Source organism: Argentina silus (assembly GCF_951799395.1).
Source record: "Argentina silus genome assembly, chromosome: 3".
NCBI lineage: Eukaryota > Metazoa > Chordata > Actinopteri > Argentiniformes > Argentinidae > Argentina > Argentina silus.
In genome coordinates, this window is record NC_139657.1 from 19,698,442 (window position 1) to 19,724,332 (window position 25,891).

Here is a 25,891-nt window from a genome sequence, read left to right on the forward strand (position 1 = left end):
ACAAAGGAAGGAGACAAGGAAAGGACACAAACTGTCACCTGAAAACTTATGCCAGTGATTTTGACATTGATAATGTACTTTGATTCACAACACAACATCCACCTCCAATTGAATGAATATGAAGTGATAGAAACAATCATTATTAATCATGATAAGACAACCATTTCCTATCATGTCATGTCATGGCCACTGTTCTAGAGCCATATAAACGTCTCATTCTGGCTCCTATCTAGGTTCCTGATTCAGACGAACTACACAAACAACACTAAGCCACTCCCACCTCAGCACATCCATTTCAAGGAAAACGAAACTTCACTTTCTCTCTGCTGTTGTTCAGTCGTGCTTTTCTGTGTCTGTCAAGATGGCTGAGTCACTCAGAAGAAAGGACCAACATTTATTCTTTTGCTCAATATGCTTGGATCTACTAAAGCATCCGGTGACTATTCATTGTGGGCATAGCTACTGTATGAGTTGTATTAATGACTGCTGGGATCAGGATGATCAGAAAGGTGTCTACAGCTGCCCCCAGTGCAGACAGACTTTCACCACAAGACCTGTTCTGAACAGGAACACTGTGCTAGCAGAAGTGATGGCGGAACTAAAGATAAGTGGACCCCAAGAGGGTCCTCCAGCTCAATGTTACGCTGAATCTGGAGATGTTGAGTGTGATGTCTGCACTGGGAGAAAACTCAAAGCTGACAAGTCCTGTCTAACATGTCTGGTGTCTTACTGTATGACTCACCTCCAGCCTCACTATGAATCACTTGCGTTTAAGAAGCACAAGGTAGTCGAAGCCACCCTACAACTACAGGAGGAGATCTGCTCTCAGCATAACAAATTGCTGGAGGTTTACTGCTCTACTGATCAGCAGTGTATCTGTCTGCTGTGTGTGATGGATGCACATAAAGGCCATGATACAGTCTCAGTGGCAGCAAAAAGGACTGATATACAGGTATGGAATGGAATCCTTTACAATCCTTTACATCACTTTAATAATCTTGCATATTTTGTATACAAAATAACAGGAAGTTGTATTTTTTATTGTTTACATTAATGGAAGTTTGTAATAAATAATAGTGAAATAAAGTAGCACTTCAATCTAGTATTTTGGGGGAATTTGAAGTCCATATATTATTAATTGAGTAGTGTATAAGCCCAAGCCAGCAAACACCTTTTATTTAGGACTCACATTTCAGTGCCTCCTTTCCGATAAAGACAGCATTGTAGCCTACTGTAGATTAAACCAGTGGAATGTGATTTGTTATCTGCAGAAGCAGATGGATGGAATACAGAGGGAACTCCAACAGAGTATCCAGAAGAGAGAGGCAGAGCTGCAGAAGCTAAGACAGGCTGTAAAGACTCTGGTGGTGAGTATTGTGCATTTATTATAACATATTTAATGATAATAGTAATACTGTTGTCATTTTACATAAAAAAACAATACAACAACAGAGTACAACAACAGAACACTAGGATACTCATCATAGCTCACTATACTAAAAATAGCAATAGTTGAGGTAGTACCTTGTCCAAGCTTGGCTGATTGGAATTGAAAGTTAGTTATCTGGACCCCCCTCTTTTGGACATGCCTCTTTTCTCTACCCCTACAGTGCTCTGCACAGGTGACAGTGGATGAGAGTGAGAAGCTCTTTACTGAACTGATCCGCACCATTGAGAGAAGGCGCTCCGAGGTGAAAGAGCAAATCAGAGCCCAGGAAAAGACTGCAGTGAAATGGGTTGAAGGACTCCTGGAGCAGCTGGAGCAAGAGGTTGCGGAGCTGAAGAAGAGAGACGCTGAACTAGAGAAGTTCTCACACACTGAGGATCACACCCATTACCTCCAGGTGAAATCACTGGCTCTGTGTTTACGTGATGAGGCTGTAGTTCCCTCCTGCTGTCTCTAGACCACTTCTGTTGTCTGTTTACACTGCAGAGTTTCCAGTCTCTCTGTGTCCCTCTTCGATCTGAGACCATACCCAGCATCACCATCAACAACCCACACTCTTTTGACCATGTGAAGAAATTGGTCTCTGGACTGAAAGTGCAACTGGATGATATCTTCAATCAGGAAATGATCAAGATATCGGAGAAGGGTAAGGCAAAGAGTGGATGTTTATAGAAATTGTATTTTTTTTAAAGTATACAAAAACTCTGACAGCCCTCTATGTATCTCTGTCTTTATAGTGACACAAGTCAAAATTGTTCTACCTCTTAATCCGAGGACCAGAGAGGAGTTCCTAGAATGTGAGTAACAGTAGGTTTTCTCATTTTCACATACACAAATAAACTATTCAATCGGTATAAACACATACAAACATGCAGTACACACTCTCATACAGTAACCCCCCCAACTCTCTCAGATACCTGTCAACTCACATTGGATCCCAACACAGCATGTGGAACACTGTGCTTGTCTGAGGAGAACAGGAAGGTGTCATGGAATGAAGGGGAGACCTATGGTGATCATCCTGAGAGATTTACCCACTTCGACCAAGTGCTGTGTAAAGAGGGTTTGTCTGGAAAGTGCTACTGGGAGGCTGAGTTGCGTGGCTGGGTTGCTTTAGCAGTGTCATATGATGCTATAGGGAGGAAAGGAGAGAGTAATAAATGTAGATTTGGATATAGTGATCAATCCTGGAGTTTGGAGTGTTCTCCAACCAATTGCTTTTTCCTCCATGATAATATTAGGACTAAGATACGGTCCCATTGCCCCTCCAGGATAGGAGTGTGCCTGGATCACATGGCAGGAACTCTGTCCTACTACAGCATCTCTAAAAAAGTGACCCTCCTCCACAAAGTCCAGACCACATTCACTCAGCCCCTGTATCCTGGGTTTAGACTGGGTTTGGAGTCATTTGTGAGGATAGTAGCTCCTGGTGGTCAGCATTGAAATTGATTGAGAACACTGATACTATGTACAGTTTAATTGTCTATCCATCAGTGATCATATAAGTAAATCACACAATATAAGATAACTCATAACATCATTTAACAATAATAGCCATCATCATGATATTGAAATGGCTTTATTATTTATGTATTTAATTCAGACATTTCCCCACCCCCAAAAAAAAAATGTTTTAACTACAGTAATCTACGTACACATCCGTACATTTTTACAAATAAATTGTACATAACAAACTCACACTTTAAACATAAATAGAAAAGAAAGTCCAAGGTCACACAGGTATATGACCACAGCCAGATACAGTATATTACTTTCAATATCAGTACATTTACATGACTCAACGTGTAGCGCCAGCACTACAGGGCTCAACGGTTGTGTAAAGGTTGTTGTAAAAGAGGCTGTGCTGTAGAATCACTTCATTGATGTTTTATGGATTATTGTCATTTACACATTGCACAATTGAGCACTCATGGTTCTCTCTGAGCAATACCTATTTTAGGGCCAGGTGTTCTTCTTGGACTGGTCGTGTGGTGTAGTGTGGTGTGTGTGGTGTGGTGGCTGGTACCATTTTCATGGTAACTATATAAAATACACTCATATGGGTGAAACTGCATAATAAAGTTCAGCAAATTGGCTCCAACGGTTTATTCCTAACACCAGTGCTATAGGGTTCAATGGTTGCGTGGGGTCACAAGACTGTTTCCATGGAGGCGGTTGTGTTGTAGAACACAGGCACAGTGTTGTAGAACCGCAGGTAGGTTTTGTACTGCAGGAGCTTCTCAGCCAGGGGGCTGGTGCCCACTCCTCTGCCCAGTGGCTCCACACTCAGGTCTATGTACCTGGGCAATAGAGGAATAGACAGTCAGATAGAGATACAGCTTAATGTGGTTAATGTGTGTGTGTTTGTGTCTGTACAAATACAAGTTAATGAGCTATGTTGATCATTGATATTTTACAACAACGTTTTGTTTGGAAACTTTCAAAATTCTCAGTACAAATCCGGAAATCCAGGTTTGAGATATTCTACCTGTAAGATATCCACCAGAACACCAGTGTGTTTATGGCCATCAATGTGGCTAAGAAAAAAAAAAATCTCTCCAGATTCCCATCATGAAGTGTGTTTGGATAGAAGTTACCTGTGGTCAGATACAAGAACAGTGTTATCAGTGCCTTAAGAAGTGCTATATACTGTTTAAGCAACAATGCCCAAGAGGCGGTGCCATGCATTAATGCTTACTTAATTGCTTACTTCAATGCTTACTTAATTATGGTTACTTAATCTTACTTCAATGCTTACTTAATCAGAAAATATGACAAATGGTAACAAGAAAAATGTGATAATTGAATTGCATCTACTTTGGCCTACATGTTGTGCCCTTCATTAGTTGACCATAATAAAGAGTAGTTGAATTAGCTGAAGCCCTGTCGTTGTGTTTATTTCTCTCTAAAGGAGGCTACAATACTGACTAGTGAGCATGTGTGGGCCTTTACCTCCAGAGAGCAGGTAGACCAGTTGGATGATCAGGGCACCCAAGAAACAGCCCCCTCCGTAGGACAGAGTAAGGAAGTGCAGGGAGATCCCTCTTATATGGCTGGGTGTCAGGTGGAACGAGATGAGAGAGCCTGCCAAAGAAATGAGAGAAAGAAAGGGTTAAAGGGAAAAGAAAGGAATATTTGACTCAGATGGTATGAACATGGCTCTGAGTTCCCCATGTGCACCCAGAGAAGTGTGGCAGCAGAGGGCACTCTCACTCACAGGCGGGGGTTACAAGGGCCTCGGCCAGACCCAGCAGGATGTACTGAGGAGCCAGCTGGAAGCAGGCCATGGAGGACACCTGCAGAACCTTCCCAGAGAGGGCCTGCTCCACCAGGGGGTAGCCCTTCCTGTGTACCTCAGACAGGCCAGCCACCAGGACCGACAGGGCCGCACACGCATGACCCAGCGCTGAAATGGGATAGATAGAAGGCGGAAGAGAGATGTTAAGATGTACTCAATGAATGGCAAATTTATGTATGTGTTTTCATCTGCACATGTGTGTGTGTGTGTGTGTGTGTATGCTTACTGATGATTCTGGCAGGGGAGAATGGTGTTTTCTCCCTGGACAGATAGCAGGTGGTCACACATTCTATCAGAGGGGCCAGGAGCAGAAGAGGCAGGATGCTGATGACGTTCATGGCAGCGATGGGCAGCAGGAAGCCGTTCAGATGCAGGTTAGAGTTCATGGTCTGGATGTAGTATCCTGAGGGAATCTGTGGTAGAGTCAGAAGATAAACAAACTGTTTTAGAAGGTCGGACATGTGTAATGATAATATGTAATGATCATCACTGCAATGCGATGAGCTGTACATATATTATGAATCTAGATGGTCTGTATGTATGGTGTGAGTATCTGAGTTCTTATCTTGTACAGCATGTACAGTATATTGAGGAAATGTATTTTTGTATATTGTAATGCAGTGTCCAATTATCTTACAGTATGTAAGTGATACTGGTTATAAAACAATTATCTACCTGCATAATAAGTTACATATCCTCTGAGATTAGTGTGTTGTATGATAATACAGAGGCTTGATGTTCTCCCATTGACCTGCCTGTGTGATGCAGGCTCGGTAGAGCAGCTGCAGACCATAGAGGGGGAAGAGCCTGACCAGGACTTTGACATTTTCCACGTGCGTCTCGCTGTAGCGCCCCCCATTGTTCTCTTTGGCGCGGTCCAGCCAGCTGGCCACATCCCCGCTTAGGTGGCGGTAGTGCAGGCAGCACATCTTCAGAGAGTTCAGGAACACCCCCAAAGTGGTTAGTAGGGAACTGCCTACAGAGAAAACAGGAATGCATTCTCATAAAAAAAAATCTGAGCACTATCATAAATATAGAAGCATAACAGCTCATTTTAATTTGTTATTGGGATTTACATTTCAGCTAACATTTGGATTTGAAATTGGGCAGACAAAGAATGATAAGGTGCAGGCTGGTGTGTGTGTGCTGTGTATGTGTGTGTGTGTGTGTGTGTGTGTGTGTGTGTGTGTGTGTGTGTGTGTGTGTGTGTGTGTGTGTGTGTGTGTGTGTGTGTGTGTGTTACCTTTCTTGGGCCTGAAGGTGAGGTTGTTGCGGACCATGTGGATGGCGATGAGAGCCAGGAGCACAGAGGTGAAGGGGATGAGGAAGCCCAGGTTCTTGGCTACAGACTGCTGGATGTAGGCAATGCCCAGGAACACCACAGTTGAGTTCAGGTTGACCAGCCAATAGAACCTGAGGGGAGGAAATTATACTGTAAGGGTTAGGGTTGATTCTATTTCTATTCACTCAATTGGAAAGTGTCCTTAAAAGATGGATTGTTCAATTCACTTCCTTAATAGTCAAAATGGGATTGAATATGAAACACTTGACAAAAAAACAAAAACACATAACTACCTCACACCAGAAGGGGGCGGGCAGGGGACAATGTTTTGGAATCAAAAGCAAGTCATGTGTTCTTAGCATCTTGCCAACATTTAAAACCACACCCCCTCTCTGTGTACAAAGTGCAAAAAGCTACTCCCACTCCGTCGAGTAACAGGAAAACAAAAGTTATCTCTCTGCGGAGAACGCAGAGATAGAAAATGGCAGACAATCATGAACTCTTCGATTGTTCTATCTGCTTAGATCTACTAAAGGATCCTGTGACTACTGCGTGCGGACACAGCTACTGCATGGTTTGTATAAATGACTGTTGGAATCAGGATGATCAGAAGGGTGTCTATCGCTGTCCCCAGTGCAGACAGACTTTCACCACAAGGCCTGTTCTGAGCAGAAACACCCTGCTGGCTAAATTGGTAGAGAAACAAAAAACAGGATTCCAAGATACACCTCCAACTCAATATGCTGAATCTGGAGATGTGAAGTGTGATATCTGCACAGAAAGAAAACGCAAAGCCGTTAAATCCTGTCTGACATGTCTGGTCTCTTACTGTAAGAGTCATCTGAAGCCTCACTACAATGTGGCTCCCCTAAAGAGGCACAAGCTGGTCAACGCCTCCAATCAACTACAGGAGAAGATATGCCCTCACCATGGTAAACTACTAGAGGTTTACTGCCGTACCGATCAGCAGTGTATCTGTTATATGTGCATGATGGATGACCACAAAGGCCATGATACCATCTCAGCTACAGAAGAATGGACTGAAAAACAAGTAAGAAAATACATATTGTCTTAAAATGTACATTCTTCATTACATTTTATCCGTATTATGTATATATAATATGCCAGTTTCTAGTAAGCATAGTGTGGGATGTGATCTTTTTCCTCCAGAGGCAGTTGGGAAAAACAAAGCATGAAATGCAGCAGAGGGCACAGGAGAGAGAGAGGGATATACAGGAGCTGAGACAAGTGGTAGAATCTCTCACAGTGAGTATCATCTACAATCACTAAATAATCTACTTCACCGCAACTTCTTGTTGAATTGACAGTCAATGCTGACCATAAATACACTGCCATAACCTCACAGAATGGCTGAAAGGGATCCTCCTTTTCAGGACTCCACATGGGTAGCAATGGATGACTTTGAGAGACAATGTCAAGAGCACATCCTTTCATATATCCACTCGATGGAGAGAAAGCGCTTTGAGGTGAAGGAGCAGATCAGAGCCCAGGTGGGGGCTGCAATGAGACAGGCTGATGGACTCCTGAAGCAGTTGCGGCAGGAGGTCACTGAGCTGAGGGTGAGAGATGCTGAGCTGGAGCAGCTCTCACACACTGGAGACCTAATCGATTTCCTACAGGTAATTTCTGTCTCTCAAAAAGCTGACAAAACTGTCACCAGGCCATGTTGTCAGATTGACTCCAGGTTACAGTAAATGTGCAATCACCCCTTAGGAAAATATGCAGATGTGACTTTCAGTTTGTTTGAAATAAATATGTATTTGTCACTCTAATATTACTCTTTTACAGAGTTTCAAGTCCCTTTGTGACCCTCCTGGATCCATGGCCTCACACGGGAGGTTTCAAATTGTGACGAAATTTATCTCTGAACAGAAGGGGAGAGTGGAGAATATATGCAAGGATGAATTGGGCAAGATGTTCATTGGTCTTGAAAATAATATGTGTAAGTATGACAAGTAGAATCTTATCAAACTCATGAATAACTAATGTTGCAGAGGTAACCAATCTTAAACACATGAAATGGGTTGCAGTTAAAAGGAATACAACTCATTGTTCCCTTGTCAATAAGAAAACGAAAACGGTCTAATTGCCTCTTCTAGGTTGTAAGAGTAAGAGTCATACATATGATAATCTACTGTCTCTCTCTCTCTCTCTTTCCACAGTGACCATTAAACACCCGCGTATATCTTCCAAGCCAGAGTACAGAGAGAGAGAAGGCTTCTTAAAGTGTGAGCAATAATGTTTTTTCTAAAAAAAATAAGATCAACAACACAATACCCAAGCTGACTCTGTCTGTTTTTCATCTTGTTCCATAGACTCCTGCTACCTCACAGTGGAAGTGGATCCTAACACAGTGTGTGCAAGTCTCCAACTGTCCAACAGTAACAGGGAGATATCATGGGCTCATGAGGCCCAAAGCCATCCAGACCATCCAGATAGGTTCACCTTCTACCACCAGGCCCTGTGCAAAGTGGGTCTGTCTGAAATGTGCTACTGGGAGGTGGAGTGGGATGGGGGCATCATTGATGTAGCTGTCTCATATAGAGGGATCAGAAGGAAAGGGTGGGGTAATGACTGTTGCTTTGGACACAATGATCAGTCCTGGAGTTTAGTCTGCTCTCCGTCCAGTTGTTCATTTTGGCACAATAATAACAACAAAACCAAAATACCTGTCCCTTGTTCCTCCAGAGTAGGAGTGTACTTAGACCACAGGGCAGGAGTCCTGTCCTTTTACAGCGTCTCTGACACAATGACCCTCCTCCATAGAGTGCAGACCAAATTCACTGAGCCCCTCTATCCTGGGTTCTGCGTTGATTTAGGATCAACGATGAAGATATGCCAGCTGCCAGCGGCCCAATGAACTAACAGTACAGACAATCATGACCCTGTTAAGTATTTTTGTATTTGATGTACAAACATTTGTTAAGTGCCGCAATTGTTGAGTAAAATCAATGAGCAAATTGTATGTGTGTGTGTGTGTGTCCATGCATGTGTGTATTTGTGACTATGAGGGTAACACCCACCAGTTGAAGAAGGAGAGGAGCTGGTGCTGGTCAGAGCCCTGCAGGTTATATGCCCCCATGGGGCAGAGGATGGCTCGGATGCCCCCGATGCCCAGCGCGGCCGCCAGCAGGCCGATGTAGAACAGGATCTGCTGTTCCCGGTGCTCCAGTTGATGGGTCATGTGATGTGTATCGATGTAGAAGTCCTCGAAGGGGAACGCCACCACTGGGAGCATGGCCGTGCCTAGAGGGAAGTGGAATTGGAGTTGTTCATCAGATTTCATTAATTTCATTGGGGGCACACATTAGAATGTTCAGCATTGTGTGACTTGTGATGGGAATGTATGTACCCATACAAATTGTAGCCATACAAACAGTATATACTACATATTAAACAGGCTAAACAAGTGAGATCAAACCATGAATTTAAATTGGTCAGTTTTGATCTAATGTGTTAATTTTGAGAAGGATCTGTGTCAGTGCTTCATCACACTCATCATATTCAATTCACACATTATAGAAGGGCTGAATTCCCTCAGTTCCTGACTGTGTATTCTCACTATAACTTTGTGGGTCAGGCTGCTACACCGAGGTGAGACAGCATCCTCAAACACTGAGTCAGCATTAGTAATGGGGTTGACTTGAGCTCACATCGAGGGTCAAACTGCTTGCATTTAGCACTGAAGCAAAGCTATTTCTAGCAACCTGTGATTCAGTATGAATAATCCGACAGATCCACACATTCTTCTGGTGCTTTCTCAAACACTGAACTCAGAACAGAAGAGCCATATACATATTTTCCTATAGCTTATGCTGAATTGGTGAAACACAGCTTTACAACTGAACCAACCAAACACTGAATACCTTTGTTAGAACCCACAACCTTGTGCAGAGTCAAATGTCAAACAGCAGATTATGGGTATTAAATTCCCCCAAAATATGAATTCTCCTTCATCCCCTCAAAAAAAAAACAATCCTGCCTTACCGAAGAAGTGGAGGAGAGCACACAGATAGAGCACCTTGGTCCTCCCTAGGCAGGTTTCAGCAAACCACCCCACCAATACAGGGGTGAATGTGCTGGCCCCCACAAAGCATAGATTGACCGTGGCAGCCTGGTAATTTTCATAGCCGAGCTTCACCGTACAGAAGAGGATCATGTTACACACAATCCCAAAGAAGGTGAACCTCTCAAACAGCTCCACCAGCAGGATGCAGATGATGACCTGGAGCTTCTTGCGGGACTGCCGTGGTCGGTCCTGGGTGGGCCTCCGGTCCGCATGCGGGGTCCTGGAGAGCCGACGCTGTTGGTGCCCCTCCTCCGGCAGCCCCTGGGGGATCACTTCCACCATCCTGCCTGCCTGCCTGCCTGTCTCACTATGATCCGGAATATTAGAACAGAGAGAACACCGGAATGGAACACCTTCCTTCTTAGAAGGCGAGTGACTAGAAGGCCAGGGCTGGAATTCTACACCCTTCTGTGAGCCTGGAGCGGGATATGAGTGATCAAAGGCTCTGAGAAACTGGGTGTTGTGTGCTTGATCTTGTGGTAGCTCAGGTTTGACTGCTGCCTATGATGGACCCCCACCAGTTGTTTGTTGGGGGGCCGCCAATGACACAGAGCAAGTGTCTCCCATGCACATGTGTGAGTGATGAGAGCAATTTAGGAAGTGCCCCTGACATATTTTCCAAATGAGGTTTAGAGTATTCTCAAATACACAGTTTGCTGTCTGTTGATCCTTATGCAACAACACATTTACTTGTCACAATTAGTTTGTGTTTTATCGCAAGGTAGTCAAATGATCAAATCATAGATAATAATAATAGCCTAAGTGTATGAACACTGCTGTGGGTAGATGTTGTGATTAGTTTTTCTTTGATAATCTTCATCACCCCCCCCCCCACACACACACACACCACCTGACAACTTAATCTTTATCTAAACCCCATAATAAAGACATTAATAAATGTGTAATAAAGACATTCCAAATAAAGCACACAAGGAAACAAATATTATATATTTTCATTGTTTATTTAACGAAAGTGGTTTACTTAACAAAAACTCAGATTTCATGTGTGCAAAATGTGAACCTCTTCATGTGAACCTCTTCAGTCAATAGCTTGTGGCACCTCCATTCACAGCCCCAGAGTGATGTGCTCTCACTACCCTCTTCCTGATCTCTTTTCCTCTCAACATGGTGTGTTTTGCATTCACCTGTATCGGTAACACAAAACTGACCAGGTTTCTTGTCTCGATTTATCAGAGTCCCGCCCAAACTATTTCCTAAAGATCTCTCCTTTGATTGGTTCATTTGGTACCCAATTATTTACCTGCCTGATTCTATTTACCTACTTGATTTAACCAGTGTAACTTGGGGTTCACTTATTTTTGCACCTGCACTAATTTCTTTATAATTTTGTTTTTCTACTACATGCATGATTTCCTCTAAACCAACATATATAACTGGTAAATATAAATCTGTTATGTCAGAAGGTCTGCAATACCATGAGCAAATTACAGCTAATTGAAATCGTGCCCAACACCACAGACACCTAGAAAATGTCACACTCATCTGTGAATGCAGTCTTCCAAAGTGGAAGTTCATTTTAGTTTACCCCGAAGAGGTGCCGCCACAATTAGACAGATGATGTGAAGAAGTGTGAGACCCTGAAGCTGTGGCTGTGGTCAGAGTCAGCTGCCTGTGGTCTGATTTACAAACTGTGTCTCTCACCTCTGACAAGAATGTATATGTAACAGTTCAACAACTGTTATATATACATTTAGGTATATTTATGTATAGTTTGACAACTGTCAGTTGTCAAATGGTCATTGATGACGGACACACAGGAATTGATTTCTCTTGGATTTGGATTATTGAACTGGGAAGACAAAACAGTTTGTCTTCATAGAATAGCAATGGGCAATCTGCACCAATAGATCTTCAAGACATCAATTCATTGTAGATTTTAACATCATAAAGCCCAGTTGCAACACTCCACCAGCAGAGGTCACATTCAACATAGCATAACATAAATTATCACAACTTGGTGAAAGTCACATAACATTACACAAGTGCATTTCTAACCCTGTTACATATAGTCCTGACTACCCAAGAATGACCTGACCTACAGTATATTGTTAGATATATAGCCTAACCCCAGTGCAGGCCTTGGAGTTTTACCCATACATGGCTCACTTGGCATGAATAATGTAAGAGTTGACGATGATGTCAGATAAAAAAAATACAGAAATTGTTGTTGTTATTGATAAATAAATTGTGGCACATGGTCAGCAACAATACTAAAATAGGCTGTGGCATTCAAGCCACATGATTGATTGATGATGATTGATTGGTATTAACAGGCCCAAAGTGTGCCAACAGAAAAACATGTGTCTATCCCGCTTGCCTTGACCCGGGCAAATATTGGTGGCTTGGAACGCTTGTCGCTATGGTTACCTCAGTGTCTGGTTGGGAGCGTCGTTGCCTGCGTGGTGTATTGTGGGAAAGGGAAATTGTTTGCAATCACAACAGAAGTCAGGGGAGATGCATGAGGACGACTCTGGTAAGAATATTATAACCCTAACACATTTTCCAAAAATCGAAATGAGAGTCTCTCCTAAGATAATAAAGAAACTACAAAGCATAAAGACGTACAAAGCAGAGCATTACCAGATAGCTAGATTAAACGCATTAGGATTTCTTAGGAGAGACGTTTTTGGCTAATCTGTGTTTTAGCTAACGTTAGCCAGCTAGCTAAATAGGCAAAGTATTGCATGCACACAACTTTGAATCAACTTGTGCTAGTTTTGTTCACAATCTGTTTCTGATCCCTTGTAAAGATTTGTTTGGACAAGCTACTTGCTAGCTGATCACCTTTGGACTTTTCTTTCAAAGCTTTTATGTCACTGCATTAGATTTGCTGTATTAGCGGACCTACTCCTCATTGATACTGCAGAGTGTATAGCGTGATCTGTGTTCTCTGCCCACCTACTTCTTGTAGTCTTTCTTAAAGGGACTATCTGGGATTCAAAAAACAACAAAGCGGTCACCCCGCCACACTGTTTTTGGTAAACAGCCGAGGGATGGGGCTGCTGGCGAAATGTTATCACACTCAAATTAATCGACGAAGCTATGAATGACGATCCATGGCATGAGATCAAAATTATAGTTTTAACCATGTTTTGAAGCTAAACAGTGTTTGTTTACAATTACATTGTTGCAAACAATGGAGTAAAACAAGCTTTTTTTTTTTTTTTTGATAAGACAGTTGAACTAAACTCATGAATACGTTATATTATTCAAAATCAATGGCTATATATCATTAGTTTAAAAAAAAAAAAAAAAAATGTATGTAACAATCCCAGATTGCCCCTTTAACTTGAGTTTTTTTTTTTTTTTTATCATATTAGGGGGAAGATGTCAACCTTTCCTGCCTCCGCCTCCAAGAGTTTCAGCTCCACCCCTGTGAAAAACGCAAGCAATGGCAGGGACCTCCACAGATCCAAGAGTGTGGACTATGAGTATGACTCGCCTGACGACTCCACCTACTCCTTACTCTCTCCCATCTATCATGACAGCTATGAGAGTGATGAAGACCTGCGTGCAGCTCATCATGTCCATCAGATAGACACCTCAGCCTCACAGAGTGAGGACGCTAGACCACTCTCACCTATCAGGTATGGCTGGACCTAGGCTACTAGCTGGAGTAGAGGATATGTCTAGTTTCATTCCTCACCTCTGGTCAGAGACTGATGTGTAACTCAGGCGTTAATCAATTTATCATTTAAATTAGAGGATTGGTGTCATTCATATTGTGCTGTTGACCTAGTGAAAAAGGCTAATGTTCCATTCTGCCCTGTCATGTTATGATGGTCATTTAAGCCATGCTATGAACTCCATCTACTGTTTAGTTGGTGTACTGTCATCAACAATGGGATAGGTATTGAGGTCAGATAAAAACAAACTACTATATAAAGATACACACACAAATAGCTACAGTAATAACAATGGGCAGTTGAGTCACATTGAGGCCTATAGGGTTTGTACTCAAGGTTCTACATGTATGTGTTTCAGAGGTGTGCCACAGAAGCCCCCAGAGGGGACAGCGATTGAAGGGGAGGATCCAGAAGCCTCCCTCAGTGCCTGGGAGAGGTGGCTGGTCTGCAAGGCCAAAGAGGAGCGAATCAAAGTAGAGAGGAAAGCTGAGGAGGTGTGTATAATTAGGGTTTCTAATTATTCCTAAAGCAACTGAGTGTGTGAAACTGATGGTATCATGTCTCGTATAATGTCCCAGGAGCGCACAATGAAGGAAATAAAAGACCAGCAAGAGAGAGAGCAGCAGAGGAAGAAGATGGTTGTGGAGGAGAAGATCCAAGAGTGGCTTCAGATGAAGAGAGAACACGTAAAAAAATGTTTTTAAAAAAACCTTTCTCCCATAGAGGTTATCATCAGAACCAATTGCTTAACTCAAACCTTCACTCTAAATCATGCATTGATGTCATCTTCTAATGTATGTGATTGTTTAACCATCCCCAGGAGAAGCAGGTGAAACAGCAGAAGGAGAGCAAAGAACAGGAAGAGGTGCAGAGGCAGAAACAGAAGCAGATGGAGATTGAACAGAAAGCAGAGGAGAAGTACAGAGAGTGGCTACGGAGGAAGAACCAAGAGAAGACGGAGAGAGAGAAAAAAGAAAAGGTAGGCTCTTTGTGGGAGACAGTAAATTCATCTGATTCTGATGATGATAGCCTAGGCTTGTATTGAAACCAATCAGAGGTCCTGAGATTTCGATCAATGTTTTATTGTAACAGGAGGAGGCAGCCAGGAGAGAGGCACAGGAGGGGGAGCGGAGGCAGAGAGCAGAGGAGAAGTTTAAAGAATGGTTGGCAAGTGCTCAGGACAAGAGCCGACCCAGCCCCAAGGCATCTGGCTGCTCAAGAGGTAAGCTGTCATTATCTTACTAAAATCCACATTTTTAGTGTCTTAAGTCAAATCGTGCCTGGAAGTCAAGTTGCTATTTCAGTGATGTTATCACTTTGAAGAAACCTTACATAGCATATATGAACGAAATGTATTTGTCCTAATGTATTTTCAATCTTCTTCCAGGTGGCTATGACAACATCTCCTACCCATCACCCAGCTTCTACAACCCTGTCCCATGGAAGCCCATCCACGTCCTACCGCCTGAGAAAACACAGAAGACGAAAATGGCACACAAGAAACTACAGAGTCAGCCTAAATACCTTCACAGTCCCAGCATTCCCCTCTATATGAGAGCCACTGTGAGCTCAGCATACCTGCAGAGGAGATGACATGGAGGGGGCTGAACACTGTGACCATGTTATTCAAGGTCAAGGTTTAGCTCCATCGAGACTCAACTGCTATATTAGTGGTAGTGGTTTCTATGTATTTTATTTGATCAAAACAACATTTCTTCTGTGTGTTGCGGTAGCTTCAGTGTAGCTAAACATGGTTAATTTGGATATGAGTTGTTTCTCCGGTGGACCATACCCAGATCAAAGGTTCATAAAGTATATTTTATGATTTCTGTGAGGAAAATATGGTATATTTCTGTAATTAAAAAATCATTAGCATCCATTTTTTATTATGGCCTGTATATTTTTGCACAGTTCTATCTGGATATATAAAACAGTAACAATAAAAACTGTTTATTGTTCTATTTACTGTTTTTCTTTTTATTATTAACAGCATCGGTGGAGAGTAGGTTGTAGGTTGAATATGAGTAAATAACAGGATATTCATGTCAGCTATCTAGCTAAAGCATTCCTCTCTAGCTAAAGCACTTTATGTGAAACAATCATGTGACCATACAGTTACACACACACACACACACACACACACACACACACAGAGGAAGATGGTGTCTGAGGCCAACATATGCCAGGCCTGGTGTACCTCTCACACTCATGGGCATTGTTCTGTGTCCAGCTGTGCCTTGTGCCTCTGTGGGCTGAGATGACGACAGAAACAAGTGTGTGGGTGGAGAGAGAGGGAGAGAGAGGGGGAGAGGAGAGGGTCTCTGACATTCAGAGCAGTAGACTATTCCACCCATCCAGAGAGGTCAATGTGTAAAGGTAAAATGTATTAATTACAAAGTAAATTGTATTAATATGTTCTGTTTTTTGCTAACTGTTATTATTGTTATGGTGCTTGTTCTACATGGCCTAGTTTCCATCATGTGGTATTAAGTGCCCTGGAATGTGTTTGTTAACAGCAGTCAGTGTGGTGGCAAATAGTGTGAGAGGGGCGGCCCAAAGCCCTGTGTGTGTGTGTGTGTGTGTGTGTGTTTGCGCGTGTATGTATTTTAAGTGTTTCTGTGCAGCCAAAGGCTACCGGTCAAGACAAAAGAGTTGAGTGTTAACATTTAGCCAAGAACAGCTTTATTACACAAGGAGTGTTTCTCATTGTTTACTCAAGGATGTGTACTCAGTGAGCCTTGTAAGCACCTCGACACACGTCTCAAATGAGGCCGCCACTCCTGACCATGAATGAGCGTCTCAGTGATTGATCCCTTCCTTTTCCTGCTCTTGGTCTCTCTTTTGACAGATGCAGAACTTTGCCTAGAAACTAAACTACACTTCCCAAGATGCAGTGGTGCAGGTGGGCGGGCAACTGGAAATCGTACCTGCCAAGACAGGTAGGGGGGCGTGCCTTGGTTGTCTGTGAGCGAATGGTAGTGGGGGAAAGTGGAGAGAAAAAACTGAGGAGAGAGGGTGAGAGTATAAAGGGCATAAGTACAAATGCATGCATAGGGGAAAGGACAAAGTATAGGAGAGCATTTTTAAACAACTGTCATTGTGAGTAGAGATTACTAAGTAAACCTATACTTAGACTTCTAGGAATAGAATTGTATGTGATCTTTTTTCACCTGTGACAGAATCTTTTAGAGGTCAAAGTGTTAAGATTTTGAATGAGATCACTTTGGGACACCCGGATAAATACCTGAGGAATACCCGAGGAGATGTAGGAAATACTGAGGAGTGGAGATACCGTATTCTAAACACTTCTGTCATGGAGGGATAAAAGAAGAGAGAAGAAACAGACTGGTTATGAATAGGAGACTAAACGGGTGATACTCAAGGATGTGCTTAAGTCATGCAGGTGTCATTTTGGACATACCTTCTCTTTGGTAACAGCCACATTTTCTGACTAGGACTGTATGTGCCAATAGTTAAATCATTATTGACACAGTGTAGACAAAAAAGAACTTGTTTTACCCCTGCTTCAGGGCACAGTTCCTGGTCCAGGGTTTAGTGTTGTGTCAACTCTCCCCACCATGCAGTCCTCAGGACCGGAGCAGGAGGACTCCTTTGACTTCCTGTTTAAGATTATCCTGGTGGGGGATTCAGATGTGGGGAAAACCTGTGTGGTCCAGAGCTTCAAGTCTGGCGTCTTCGTAGAGAAACAGCAGAACACCATCGGGGTGGACTTCACCGTTCGCACACTGGACATTGATGGCAAGAAGGTGAAGGTGAGTAATCATGCACTTTTTGTTCCTTTGTTTTCTTTCGGTGTCTTGTTAATTGTAAATTCACTTTTATTTTACCAGGTGTGTTGATCTGTTATGCATTCTTATTTCCAACAACTTAGAGAAGAGTTGTAGCAGGTGAGAGATGGGTTGAATGGGCTAATTGGAAATTGGGAGTGATTAGATGGCCCTGGTGGAGTGGGTGACAGGGTTTGGGATTGAGTCACAGCAATCCTCTTACTCTTGCAACAAGCGCCATTTAATGTTTAATAATATCATTACAAACCTGGCTCAGCAATATATTTGTACCTAAATCCTCCCTTTACTGCTCTCTTCTAAAGCAAAGAACCCTTGAGCCCTTTTCAGTTATTCCTTTTTGTTTGTTCTCCTCACAACAAGGAGTGGTCCAATTTGTAGCTTTTGAGGGTGTGTGTACTGTATGTATGTGTGTTTTCTGGGCGTGTTTGTGTAAATGTGTATGTAAGCCTAACTGAATGTATGGACAGTAGAATGTTTTTCTAGTAGGCTATTTGTTTGTCTGCGTATTCAGAGGGGTCAGGAAAGAGCTTGGACCCCTGCCCCCAAAACATATGTTCTTCCTCTAGCTCCTGCAACCTATTTTGTGTTCACAGATCTCAATGGCAACACTGTGAAAGCTTCAGCTAGCCTTCCAATGAGCTAGGGTATAATAGACACATAGGGCTCTACTTTCAGCAGGCGCAAAATGGACGCATTTTTGTGGTGGTAGTAACAGGTGATGTGAAAGTGTTGGAATGGAAAATTGTGTCATCGCTCTCCTAACTCTTCTCACGTTTGGGGATTACAGATGCAGGTGTGGGACACGGCAGGACAGGAGCGCTTCCGCACCATCACACAGAGTTACTACCGCAGTGCCCATGGAGCCATGGTGGCCTATGACATCACACGACGCACAACCTTTGACTCTGTGACACATTGGATCCAGGAAGTGCAGCAGTATGGGGCCACCAGCGTGGTGCTCATTCTCATTGGTGGGTGGGAGAGAACTGGGTGACATTTTTAACTGAACCCTGTCATAAGACAAAACTGTATATTGCTATAATGATGTTATAGTAATGACAATATATTTGTTTTATGAACATTTCCACCAGAGAGCAAGCACTGTTTATTCATCAATGGACAGAATATGAAGGGTTTGCCATTTCCTCCCATTTCCTTCTTTCTACTTGTAGGTAACAAGTCGGACCTACAGTCCCAGAGGCAGGTGTTGTTTGAGGATGCATGCACTCTGGCAGAGGAGAAGGGTGCACTGGCCGCCCTAGAGACCTCAGCTAAGCAGGCCCAGAACGTAGATGCCGCCTTCGTCCTCATGGCCCGGGAGCTAATGGCACGGAATGGCATGACCGTCACAGACGAAAACCCCCAGGGGATACCACTCTTCCTGCTAGGCACCAACTCTCACCCAATCCACAGCGCCGCTTCATCAGACAAAAAGTCATGTGACTGTTGAGAACTGGGGTTGATGGGGTGCAGGACTAATTAACGGCCAGCCCCTTTCATGCCCTGACACAAGATCCTTTATAGATCTTTAAGAGCTAGATGGGTGTAAGCAATATGTTTTAAGTTATTTTCAGCTCTACAAGGGGCCATAACAAAATATAGAAGAAAGTACAGGTGGAGTAGAGGGGGTTGTATGTATGGTAGGGGACTGATATACTGTACTGTATGTGTTGGAGGAACATGTTATTGATGGGAAGAGACTATCACTGTCATTTTGTGAAGTTTTCTGATTTATTTATTTTATGTGTAATAACAGCTCTTTTGCATTACAATGGCCACCTTGTATATCAATGGAATACAACTATATCAGTGTATGTAGGTGGAAGAAATTACTGGTTCTAATTAACACTCCAAAAAGCAATATCTTTTACTTTTTTACTAATCCTCCCGTTTGTCAAATACAGTACATTAGTACGTTCCACAGCTTCACACTTCTTTCAATCAAAAGCAGTGGCAATTGTTAAAACTGTCAGTAAAATACATCATTGGATAAAAAACAAATAACACATTTCTGTTTCATACATTTCATAAAATAATATAGCCTGCCATACAGCCTACTGTAATTGACCCATGTAAGGTGACCTCTCAGACAAATAGCACCAATTTCGTTTGTGGTGAATGGAATAACTCATTCATGTTTATAACAACATTCACTTGCACGACATTTCTTTTGCTATAACAAGTCTGGAAAGACATGAAAGAAAAGTGATTTGAAAGTGAGTATTTAGGTCACTGGCCAATTCAACCACCCCCAAAACCATGAATTCAATGCATTCAGTCCAGTCTTGCGTAAGTCACAACACAACAATGTATAGTAGTACTCTAGCAATATGAACATCAACAGAACAGGAATACTTAAACATACAGTACCAGTCAAACGTTTGGACACACCTTCTCATTCAATGGTTTTTCTTTATTTTTTTTAAATTATTTTCTACATTGTAGATTAATATTGAAGACATCAAAACTATGAAGGAACACATATGGAATTATGTAGTAAACAAAAAGGTGTTAAACAAACCAGAATATGTTATATTTTAGATTCTTCAAAGTAGCCACCTTTTGCTTTGATGACAGCTTTGCACACTCTTGGCAAGTTTGTGTCCAAACTTTTGACTGGTACTGTATGTAAAAGATACAGACATCCCAATGGCTGTGTGGTAAAAGTGGAGGAGGTTCTAGACATTACATTTGTGTTGTAATTCTTAGTGTGTGGATGGGAGTCGCCACAATGAAGTGACAGTGTTGGTAAGGCTGAGTGAGGGGATTGAGTAGAAGGTCCCATTCATTATGTGGATAGACCTATCCACCTCTACAGCAATTTATGTAGTCCCATCCAAACCAAAAAGAAAGTATGTAAGGCCCTAACAATGTACTGCCTGTACAGTATGACTAACTGCAAGCTAAGGACTTTTTTTGAGTACTTACTGTGGCACTGAGGTTACTATGATAACAGTGTCTCCTTTCTGTCTAAAAGGCAAGAGAGATTTGTCATCCTTTTAGAGTTCTACATTTGAGCAGGTCTGTGAGACAGGGAAGGGGATGGGATTGAGAAGATGGAGGCAGAGACTCCTCCTACTCGAGCGGCCAACCCTCCTGCTGGAACACCAGCTCCACTGCCTCTTTGACGTCCTGCACCACGAATGAGGGCTGTGTGAGGTTTGGGTCAAAGCGGAAGTCCCTGTGGCCGTGAAAGATTTGCTGCTCTGTGACTGTGTGCCGTGGGTCTGGGGGCAACTCCTGTTGGTCCCTGCTGTACACCCCTGTACACACCAGGATGGAGCTGCAGCCCTCGGGCAGGCGCTCCTCAAGGCCGTACACCCCAGACACACCACCCAGCTCCGCAGACGTCATTTTGGGGCTGTCCTCGAGAGTCTCAGTCTGAGGCTCCCTTCCTCCTCCAGCCCCCTTGACCTGCATTTGAGCCCTGGCACGCTGGGAGGCCAGAAGGTAGCGGTTGTAGAGGTTGGCTCCGTAGATGTCCGCCATAGGGTTGTCACTGTGAGGGGAAGACAGATAGGAGTGGGGAATGAGTACTGAGAAGACACAAATGTAAGAAATCAAGATTAACCAGGACAAAGCACATGCTTACAGAGAGTAGAGATAAGGGTGGTATAATGGTAATACGGTATCCTGCGGGATTTGAAAAAGAAGTTTATTTGCAAGATTTACATGAAAAAGATGACGGCCACAGACGGGAACACTAATGGAAACTAATCTACACTCGCACCTCAAACTGAAACACCCATTTACAGCTGCACGGATGGGATATCTATTTGTGTCAAGTGCTGCCGTCGGGTTCAGACAGCTATTCGCTGACAACGGATATGTGGTCGTCAGTTAACATGTCACACCGACTGCACTCCACGCAGCACTTACAGTATGGATTGGAAATTAGATTACGACTAGATAACGACTGACAATGCTGCTAACATTGCAGCCACCATAAAGTTCCTGAATTGGCCATGGCTCAACTGTTTTGGCCACAACCTCAACCTGGTGGTGACAAATGCAGTGCAGGACCAGAGGCAACGGACAGAGCGGGCCCTTGGAGTCTGCTGTGCCGTTACCGCCGCCTTCTCTCACAGCTGGCCCCGAATGAGAGAGCTCAAAAAAAAGCAAGCGGAATTAGGACTCCCAGAGCATAGTCTCATAACGGTAACTCAATCAATATTTTATAGACAAATGATAGCCTATAGGGTATATGACATAGGACAAGTTATATTATTATGAATGCAGCGTGATGCTTCTTATTAAGCTATAATATTATGCTATCCAACTGTTCAGTTTAGTTTGTCAAGCTGTGATCGGGATGTAAAGTTTAAATGACTATTTAGGCTAAATGTCATAGGTATAGCAGTCACCACAAATAATTCAGTTTTTCAATGTAGATTAAATACATGGAGCAAAGACGCCCCTATGACATTATTATTATTTTTTTTTGCGGTAATACCACATACCCTGGTAAAATTTGAGGACTGTATAAAGGTCTGAAAAAATGTATACCGCCCAACCCTAGATATGACCCAGGCAAGGGAAACATTGTCTGACTGATTTGAGTCTCTAGGGTTAGGGTTAAGTCTAGGGGTTCATTTTGGAAAGGTCAGACAGTGTCTCTCCTAACTCTGTTCTCACCCTATGGCATAGAGCCTCTCCACCGGTTCGGTCCAGCCCAGACTCTCTGCCTGCTGTCGGATGAGCAGCTCAGCATAGTTATACGTCACAACACTGGGCTTGCCAATCAGGGCTTCGTACTTCAGCTCACAGCCAGTAATCTTCTTATACAGGTTCTCCAGGCACACCAGGAACATGCCGTGACCAAACCTAGGAAACAACCGGGCTATTTAAAACCTCACAAGAAATTATGTTGCAATGGCAAATCTCCAGACGACAAGAAAACTACTGAGCCTGCTTGATGTCCATTGTTCCTCAGAGCTTTGTCCCACATGTTTTTTTAAGTGACAGTACTTTAACTGCCCAGCATTCAAGGGTCCTAGGTCCTAGATGTAAGTATGCAAGTATGTAATCATAAAATGACAAATACTAGTAGTAAGAAGAATGTGAACAGTAAAGAGTGTGTACTGAGTGTGCACTCTGTGTCCATGCGTGCAGACCTGGGATTCTTGGCCTCTGTCATCCACATGAGGTCCATGTTACAGGCTAGCACTGGGATGTGAGGGTACTCCAGTGATGTCACAGGGTTCCCAGGCTTCCCATTAGTTAGGAGAACATCCATGATCAGCTGGAGGTTAGTCTCCCATCTGATTGGCTCTCCGAACAGAATGATGGCTGCAGGACGAGACAACAGTAGGAGTAAAAGACAACTGAGTACATTTATTTAGCACTTGATTAAGTGGTGAATACTCCATAACTGCATGTATTTACTAGTTTGTTACAGAGTAATTACAGAGGTTGTGGGAGTTATTCTGGTATAAAGAGTAATGTTAACTCTTTCAAATGTGTGTGTGTGTGTGTATGTGTGTGTGTGTGTGTGTGTGTAACCTTACCCTCTATATGTGGGAGACCTTTCGTTGGTGGAACCTGTAAGATAACATGTACCACTGTAAATATGTGTGCTCAAGTTATACAAGTTAATCATAAATCTCTCAATAAGCTCTCTCTGTCTATATTTTACTAGAGATTTAAAACTACTTCTTAGGTGGTAACTCCAATGTCATCCGCCCTTATTTCATGTTTGCAGAATATGACCCTGGTCACACAGTTTCCCACTTTCACACGTACCATGTCTTTGGGCCTTCGATTGTGATCCACTACATCCAGAAGAGGATACGCTTCCCTGAGCATATCTATGGTTACTACATTCTGAAACCCCAGACTGGAGTTCAATAGGTTAAAGTCAAACACAACATAACAGAAAATAGGAACAGAGCAAGACAATGTGACACATTCAGAGGGAGAACATTGCAACTGGGAGAATGGAACAGGTTATATCATATCATTAAATATCATTAAAAGTTCAAAATACAGACAAGTGTGTTCATGTGTAACATCTTTGCAAGGCTATGAGATTTCTATTCTAAACTTGTGAAGAGTGACCTTGTTTACATCAATGTGGTTTGTTAGGATACTTTTGAGCCACCTCCAGCACTGGGCCTTGACCTGACACGAGCACACACATGTTGTGGAACTGGTTGAACATACGCAAAGGACTATGGGACAGCATCACTTGGTCCGGAGACACCTGTGGAGGAGAGAATAACAGAAGAAAAACAAAAATGGGGCATAGTGTTAGTTCAGGCAGGGCACTGCAATTCCAAAGGCGCAGCTGTCTATCAGGTGACAGAACAGCTGGTGCACATATATGCAAAAACGCCATCACATGTTCAAGGGACAGAAGCTTAAAAGCAGCCAAGTTTAAGCTTCGTCCATAGCATTCAACAGTTGCGACATGGTTATACTGACTATGAAAGCCGTTTTGTGTGGTCGTTCCACCCACGACCCCCACCCAGGGTGTTGATGAGTCATGGGCTCCCTGCCATAATGCATACTTGTATGTTGTGGTCGTTTAACTCCAGGCAGGGAGCTATACAGAGCGGAGCCAACCAATTACACAAAGCTTAAATGTATTACCATTTTCATGCAATACATGGTTAAACTGAGTGTTCTGACTGAACTGTAAGCAAGCAGAGCGCTAGCTACTGTAACTGGATATAGCATTCATAAGCTGCCTAGTATATTACCGTTTTGACAAGACAGGGACAAGGCAAAATTATTGTCATAATCATAATATTCAAAGATAGACAGACAAGTTATAGTTTGATATAATGTTTCTGGGGTGCATTCATTTGTAATGGAAAAAGTGCATGACAGTATACCACAAATGTATCACTCACCTCCACTTCCAGCAGGTGTGACAGCTGCTCAGCCTTGGTCTGCCTCATGCAGTTTCCTGCATTAGTCACAAAGACCACGGGCACCTTGTATTTCCCCTTCCGGTCCACCAGGTTCCTGAAGCACTGTTTGGCTGCAGGTATGGGTGTCCTCCCCCGTACCAGCACCCCGTCAATGTCAAAGAGGAGCCCGAAAGAGTTCTGACCCTGCTGGGGAAACAGATGAATGATGATGTGGGGACTTGCTCTTTGTGGGGTCTAGGCCTAGGTTGCTGGTAGACACTTGGCAAAAATATCAGCAGCATAGCAGAAAATATGGAAGCAGACTTTCCAAGAAGCAGTAGATGATTTATATTTTGCAATTTTCAGTGTGAAATGTGAGATGATTTATTTTCAGGAGACAAGTCCCCATTGATACAGTGGTGCCCTGTCCTGCCTCCTGTCCCAACTCAACTGTAACGCACTGAACTGGTCACATGCAGAGGAGGTGAAGTGAGAGGACTGTCCCAAGGTACAGACAGACCAGACTATACCAGCATCATGGTGTGTTTAGATTAGCTGTCCTTCTGTCAAGTGTCATTCGACTTCACCCCACAGCCCACGCACACCATGCTTTTCCCCGTTTCAGTCGGAGATATTTGTAGTATAGGTACTGTGGCTAATTAATTACAGGCAAGTGTAAAGGTAGCAGTGTACTCCCAAACACACAACTGAATCGAACATGTTTGATTGCCAACTCAGATTAAAACTTTTGCATTGACTTGTATTATTGGTTTATATGCTCTGTCTTGACTGTCATTGATTGTATTATTGAGACATGCATACCAATATCACATACCAAAATCACCAGCAGCTACGTATCATGAATGTGGAGATTTGGAACTGAGTGAGCAAGCTAGCCTAATTCATTCTTTAATTGACTGAGTAACTGGAGCTAACCCAATTGCTGTTGTTGTTCAGTGTCGAAAGCTGACGTTGGCAATAATATGAAGCCTTTGACTTACATGGCTGTAACTTCGGGATGACAACGGCGAAACATGAAGTTGTTTTCGTGCTCCAGCATGGCTTGATTTCAGCAGTCGCCAACCAAGTTTCAAAACATTCAATCTTTGCATAAACTCTGCCATTTCCACCTAGCTAACAAATCACTAGTACTAGTATCAGGAGACGAAAACAAAACACAATGCTAGATAGCATTCGCCAGCTACAATACCTACCAAGCTAACTTCAGTAATAAAAACATTTATCACGCGCCATCTCTGAATTTGATAGTTGACCTAATCAATTCGCTTTATCTGCTGCCATCTTCAAATAACAGGCCATGCGGGCAACGAGTTGGCTTCGAGCGAACTGTCAGCAGTCAACTTGAAGACGCCTGCGCAGAGGTCGAGTTGATGAAAGCGATGACGTTTTAGCTATTTATAAACAAAGTTTCGATTCACCAAAACCGGATTGAAGTCGAATGAA

The 25,891-nt window shown here is 43.0% G+C and overlaps 6 protein-coding genes across 9 annotated transcripts; 4 read left to right on the top strand and 2 right to left on the bottom strand.

Moving 5' to 3' along the window:
- Nucleotides 1-337: 337 nt before the first annotated feature.
- On the top strand, nucleotides 338-2,890 carry LOC310802063 (E3 ubiquitin/ISG15 ligase TRIM25-like; the record flags this gene model as incomplete). Its single annotated transcript, XM_083666320.1, has 6 exons — nucleotides 338-952; nucleotides 1,272-1,367; nucleotides 1,611-1,844; nucleotides 1,934-2,093; nucleotides 2,185-2,244; nucleotides 2,361-2,890. The coding sequence occupies exons 1-6, from the start codon at nucleotides 362-364 to the stop codon at nucleotides 2,888-2,890; spliced, it is 1,671 nt and encodes a 556-aa protein (XP_083522446.1). The 5' UTR covers nucleotides 338-361.
- Nucleotides 2,891-3,596: 706 nt separating this feature from the next.
- Nucleotides 3,597-10,222, bottom strand: slc15a5 (solute carrier family 15 member 5; the record flags this gene model as incomplete). Its single annotated transcript, XM_083666334.1, has 9 exons — nucleotides 10,036-10,222; nucleotides 9,072-9,294; nucleotides 5,989-6,158; nucleotides 5,501-5,721; nucleotides 4,972-5,158; nucleotides 4,665-4,853; nucleotides 4,400-4,531; nucleotides 3,936-4,044; nucleotides 3,597-3,747 (listed from the first exon to the last, which is right to left on the bottom strand). Exons 1-9 carry the CDS (start codon nucleotides 10,205-10,207, stop codon nucleotides 3,597-3,599), a joined length of 1,554 nt encoding a protein of 517 aa, XP_083522460.1. The 5' UTR covers nucleotides 10,208-10,222.
- On the top strand, nucleotides 5,698-9,011 carry LOC310802062 (tripartite motif-containing protein 16-like). Of its 2 annotated transcripts, XM_083666319.1 has the most exons (7): nucleotides 5,698-7,078; nucleotides 7,198-7,293; nucleotides 7,422-7,667; nucleotides 7,837-7,990; nucleotides 8,211-8,276; nucleotides 8,364-8,518; nucleotides 8,868-9,011. In XM_083666319.1, exons 1-7 carry the CDS (start codon nucleotides 6,509-6,511, stop codon nucleotides 8,877-8,879), a joined length of 1,299 nt encoding a protein of 432 aa, XP_083522445.1. In that variant the 5' UTR covers nucleotides 5,698-6,508; the 3' UTR covers nucleotides 8,880-9,011. The 2 variants fall into 2 exon arrangements, with proteins under 2 accessions (XP_083522445.1, XP_083522444.1); XM_083666318.1 differs by having other exon boundaries at nucleotides 5,701-7,078; nucleotides 8,364-9,011.
- Nucleotides 10,223-12,556: 2,334 nt separating the features above from the next.
- ccdc34 (coiled-coil domain containing 34) lies at nucleotides 12,557-15,643 on the top strand. Its single transcript, XM_083666333.1, has 7 exons — nucleotides 12,557-12,611; nucleotides 13,459-13,725; nucleotides 14,123-14,258; nucleotides 14,343-14,450; nucleotides 14,585-14,743; nucleotides 14,857-14,986; nucleotides 15,152-15,643. The coding sequence occupies exons 2-7, from the start codon at nucleotides 13,466-13,468 to the stop codon at nucleotides 15,355-15,357; spliced, it is 999 nt and encodes a 332-aa protein (XP_083522459.1). The 5' UTR covers nucleotides 12,557-12,611; nucleotides 13,459-13,465; the 3' UTR covers nucleotides 15,358-15,643.
- A 1,179-nt stretch (nucleotides 15,644-16,822) lies between these two features.
- rab19 (RAB19, member RAS oncogene family) lies at nucleotides 16,823-19,285 on the top strand. 2 transcript variants are annotated; one of them, XM_083666341.1, is made up of 4 exons: nucleotides 16,823-17,195; nucleotides 17,295-17,537; nucleotides 18,361-18,544; nucleotides 18,746-19,285. In XM_083666341.1, exons 2-4 carry the CDS (start codon nucleotides 17,343-17,345, stop codon nucleotides 19,021-19,023), a joined length of 657 nt encoding a protein of 218 aa, XP_083522467.1. In that variant the 5' UTR covers nucleotides 16,823-17,195; nucleotides 17,295-17,342; the 3' UTR covers nucleotides 19,024-19,285. The 2 variants fall into 2 exon arrangements, with proteins under 2 accessions (XP_083522467.1, XP_083522468.1); XM_083666342.1 differs by having other exon boundaries at nucleotides 16,823-17,167; nucleotides 17,349-17,537.
- A 149-nt stretch (nucleotides 19,286-19,434) lies between these two features.
- Nucleotides 19,435-25,788, bottom strand: hdhd5 (haloacid dehalogenase like hydrolase domain containing 5). 2 transcript variants are annotated; one of them, XM_083666327.1, is made up of 8 exons: nucleotides 25,429-25,788; nucleotides 24,428-24,631; nucleotides 23,663-23,775; nucleotides 23,316-23,409; nucleotides 23,081-23,114; nucleotides 22,688-22,862; nucleotides 22,209-22,397; nucleotides 19,435-21,072 (listed from the first exon to the last, which is right to left on the bottom strand). In XM_083666327.1, the coding sequence occupies exons 1-8, from the start codon at nucleotides 25,549-25,551 to the stop codon at nucleotides 20,649-20,651; spliced, it is 1,356 nt and encodes a 451-aa protein (XP_083522453.1). In that variant the 5' UTR covers nucleotides 25,552-25,788; the 3' UTR covers nucleotides 19,435-20,648. The 2 variants fall into 2 exon arrangements, with proteins under 2 accessions (XP_083522453.1, XP_083522452.1); XM_083666326.1 differs by having other exon boundaries at nucleotides 24,428-24,634.
- Nucleotides 25,789-25,891: the final 103 nt, after the last annotated feature.

Excerpts from the sequence above, each read along its gene's own strand:
- rab19 (XM_083666341.1), top strand. The coding sequence starts at position 17,343 with ATGCAGTCCTCAGGACCGGAGCAGGAGGACTCCTTTGACTTCCTGTTT. Across the intron at positions 17,538-18,360 it reads TTGATGGCAAGAAGGTGAAG|ATGCAGGTGTGGGACACGGC; the intron begins GTGAGTAATCAT and ends TGGGGATTACAG. Across the intron at positions 18,545-18,745 it reads CGTGGTGCTCATTCTCATTG|GTAACAAGTCGGACCTACAG; the intron begins GTGGGTGGGAGA and ends TTCTACTTGTAG.
- LOC310802062 (XM_083666318.1), top strand. The coding sequence starts at position 6,509 with ATGGCAGACAATCATGAACTCTTCGATTGTTCTATCTGCTTAGATCTA. Across the intron at positions 7,079-7,197 it reads AAGAATGGACTGAAAAACAA|AGGCAGTTGGGAAAAACAAA; the intron begins GTAAGAAAATAC and ends TTTTTCCTCCAG. Across the intron at positions 7,668-7,836 it reads ACCTAATCGATTTCCTACAG|AGTTTCAAGTCCCTTTGTGA; the intron begins GTAATTTCTGTC and ends ACTCTTTTACAG.
- ccdc34 (XM_083666333.1), top strand. The coding sequence starts at position 13,466 with ATGTCAACCTTTCCTGCCTCCGCCTCCAAGAGTTTCAGCTCCACCCCT. Across the intron at positions 14,451-14,584 it reads TTCAGATGAAGAGAGAACAC|GAGAAGCAGGTGAAACAGCA; the intron begins GTAAAAAAATGT and ends AACCATCCCCAG. Across the intron at positions 14,987-15,151 it reads GGCATCTGGCTGCTCAAGAG|GTGGCTATGACAACATCTCC; the intron begins GTAAGCTGTCAT and ends ATCTTCTTCCAG.
- hdhd5 (XM_083666326.1), bottom strand. The coding sequence starts at position 25,551 with ATGGCAGAGTTTATGCAAAGATTGAATGTTTTGAAACTTGGTTGGCGA. Across the intron at positions 23,776-24,427 it reads CACACCTGCTGGAAGTGGAG|GTGTCTCCGGACCAAGTGAT; the intron begins GTGAGTGATACA and ends TCTCCTCCACAG. Across the intron at positions 23,410-23,662 it reads GTGCTGGAGGTGGCTCAAAA|TCTGGGGTTTCAGAATGTAG; the intron begins GTATCCTAACAA and ends ATTGAACTCCAG.